Genomic DNA, 1,544 nt, shown 5'->3' with positions numbered 1-1,544 from the left:
CTTACCTTTGTCTGGATGTCCCTCCAACATTGGGGATCCATCTGCTGGAAGCGCCATAGTATGGCCTGTGAAGGAAAGAAACAAAGCAAAAAAAAAAAGCTATAATTCAGTATCTTGAAGTTCACAAAAGTCCAAAGCAATGTTTCAAGGGAACACTGAAATACCAACAATACAATAACCCAGGTTTGTGAATGTGTTTGTTTTTCTTAAATTAACAATATTATTGCTATACCAGATACAACAAGAACGGGAATTAAGAGATAAAATGTCTATATGCTAACACATACAGTAAGTCACTAAACAATTTAAATTAACTCACAAATTTGTTTCACCCCACAACTGCAAAAGAGACCTATTAAAGTTATATATTGTTAACGGCGGCCACGGATGGATTGTAAAGGTACGGGATAATAACCACGCCAGGAGGGAATAATGTAGATCTTCTTTTAATGAAGATAACCGAACATGAGTACAACTGGATAGTTTATGTGCTCTAACGCCGATGCAGACGAACTTTACATGTCCACACCAGAGTCAGCGAGCATCCAGAACTAAAACAAAAACATTCCCCCCAGAACACACAACTGCTGCATGCAGAATTCTGTTAACGAAGTAAATGAACAGTAACGCACTTAAACTCAGATCAGTCTAGTCAGTATGGGAAATGATACAGAGACAAGCAGATGCATACAAGTACTACACTATTTCAAAGAAGTCATCAACATTTCAAATAATTGGACACCAAAGTAATCAACCCTGATGTTCTTAGATTAAATATCCCCATTTTCTTTTTCAGATCAATTCACCCATGTTTCCTGGCTATGCTTAAAATAAATAAATAAATAAATAAATAAATAAAAAGACATCAACATGTCCCTATCTTGAAAAAAATAATGAAACTAAACAATTAAAATATAGGCTATTATAAGGGTAAATACTATTTTTTTATGTTTTTAAAAAATAATACTAAATATTTAATGTATTTCATTTAGCGTATCCATGGAAACTGAGTGTTTATCACGGCATTTTTCAAAAAATAACTTTCAAAAACAAGCTAATTTTCCAGGAATTTGACGTTAATTTAACTAATTTGAATATAATTAAGTAAAATACATTTCTTAAATCATTATACCACATTTAAAAATTCCTGACATTTCCAGCGAAATTCAGTCAAGAATAAAGCTCATTGGATAAGAAAGGTGCTATCAAAAAATGCTACTTGTCTTTTTTTCTACAGCAGTCAGAATTTCTTTAAAACACAAAATAAACTCGTCTTCGCATAGCATAGCTAAACAAGTCACTAATATCCTAGTAATAACTTGCTTTCGTTTATTAAAAATAGTAGAAGAATAATTTCGACCTTCCAGCTGATCACCCTGCTGATGCTTCTCCTGGCCAGGAACCGTCTTTCGCAGGTTTGTTCACCAAGGGCTTCTTCAGCAAGTTTTGCTAGCAGACTTCTCGACAAGCTCAAACCTTCCGAGGCTTTAAATGCTCCTTTAAGCGTCTCTCTCAAAAGTCCCGTCGCAAAGGGAAAGAATTCA

General features: G+C 34.3%; 1 protein-coding gene across 1 annotated transcript in view; it reads right to left on the bottom strand.

Annotated features, from left to right (window-relative positions):
- LOC106965138 (uncharacterized) overlaps window positions 1-1,544 on the bottom strand; it is a 7,414-nt gene extending 5,870 nt beyond the window's left edge. Inside the window, exons 1-2 of the mRNA XM_015061063.1 lie at window positions 1,361-1,544; window positions 6-65 (exon numbers count right to left, since the gene is read on the bottom strand). Of these exons, the coding sequence (XP_014916549.1) occupies window positions 6-57 (52 nt within the window). The 5' untranslated portion in view covers window positions 58-65; window positions 1,361-1,544. The remainder of the gene's footprint in view (window positions 1-5; window positions 66-1,360) is intronic.

Source organism: Poecilia latipinna, unplaced genomic scaffold (genome assembly GCF_001443285.1).
Source record: "Poecilia latipinna isolate Pla-1442-1.1 unplaced genomic scaffold, P_latipinna-1.0 Scaffold1774, whole genome shotgun sequence".
In the NCBI taxonomy this organism is placed as follows: Eukaryota; Metazoa; Chordata; class Actinopteri; order Cyprinodontiformes; family Poeciliidae; genus Poecilia; species Poecilia latipinna.
The sequence above is the reverse complement of the archived record's forward strand: the minus strand, read 5'-3'. Positions and strand labels throughout refer to the sequence as shown.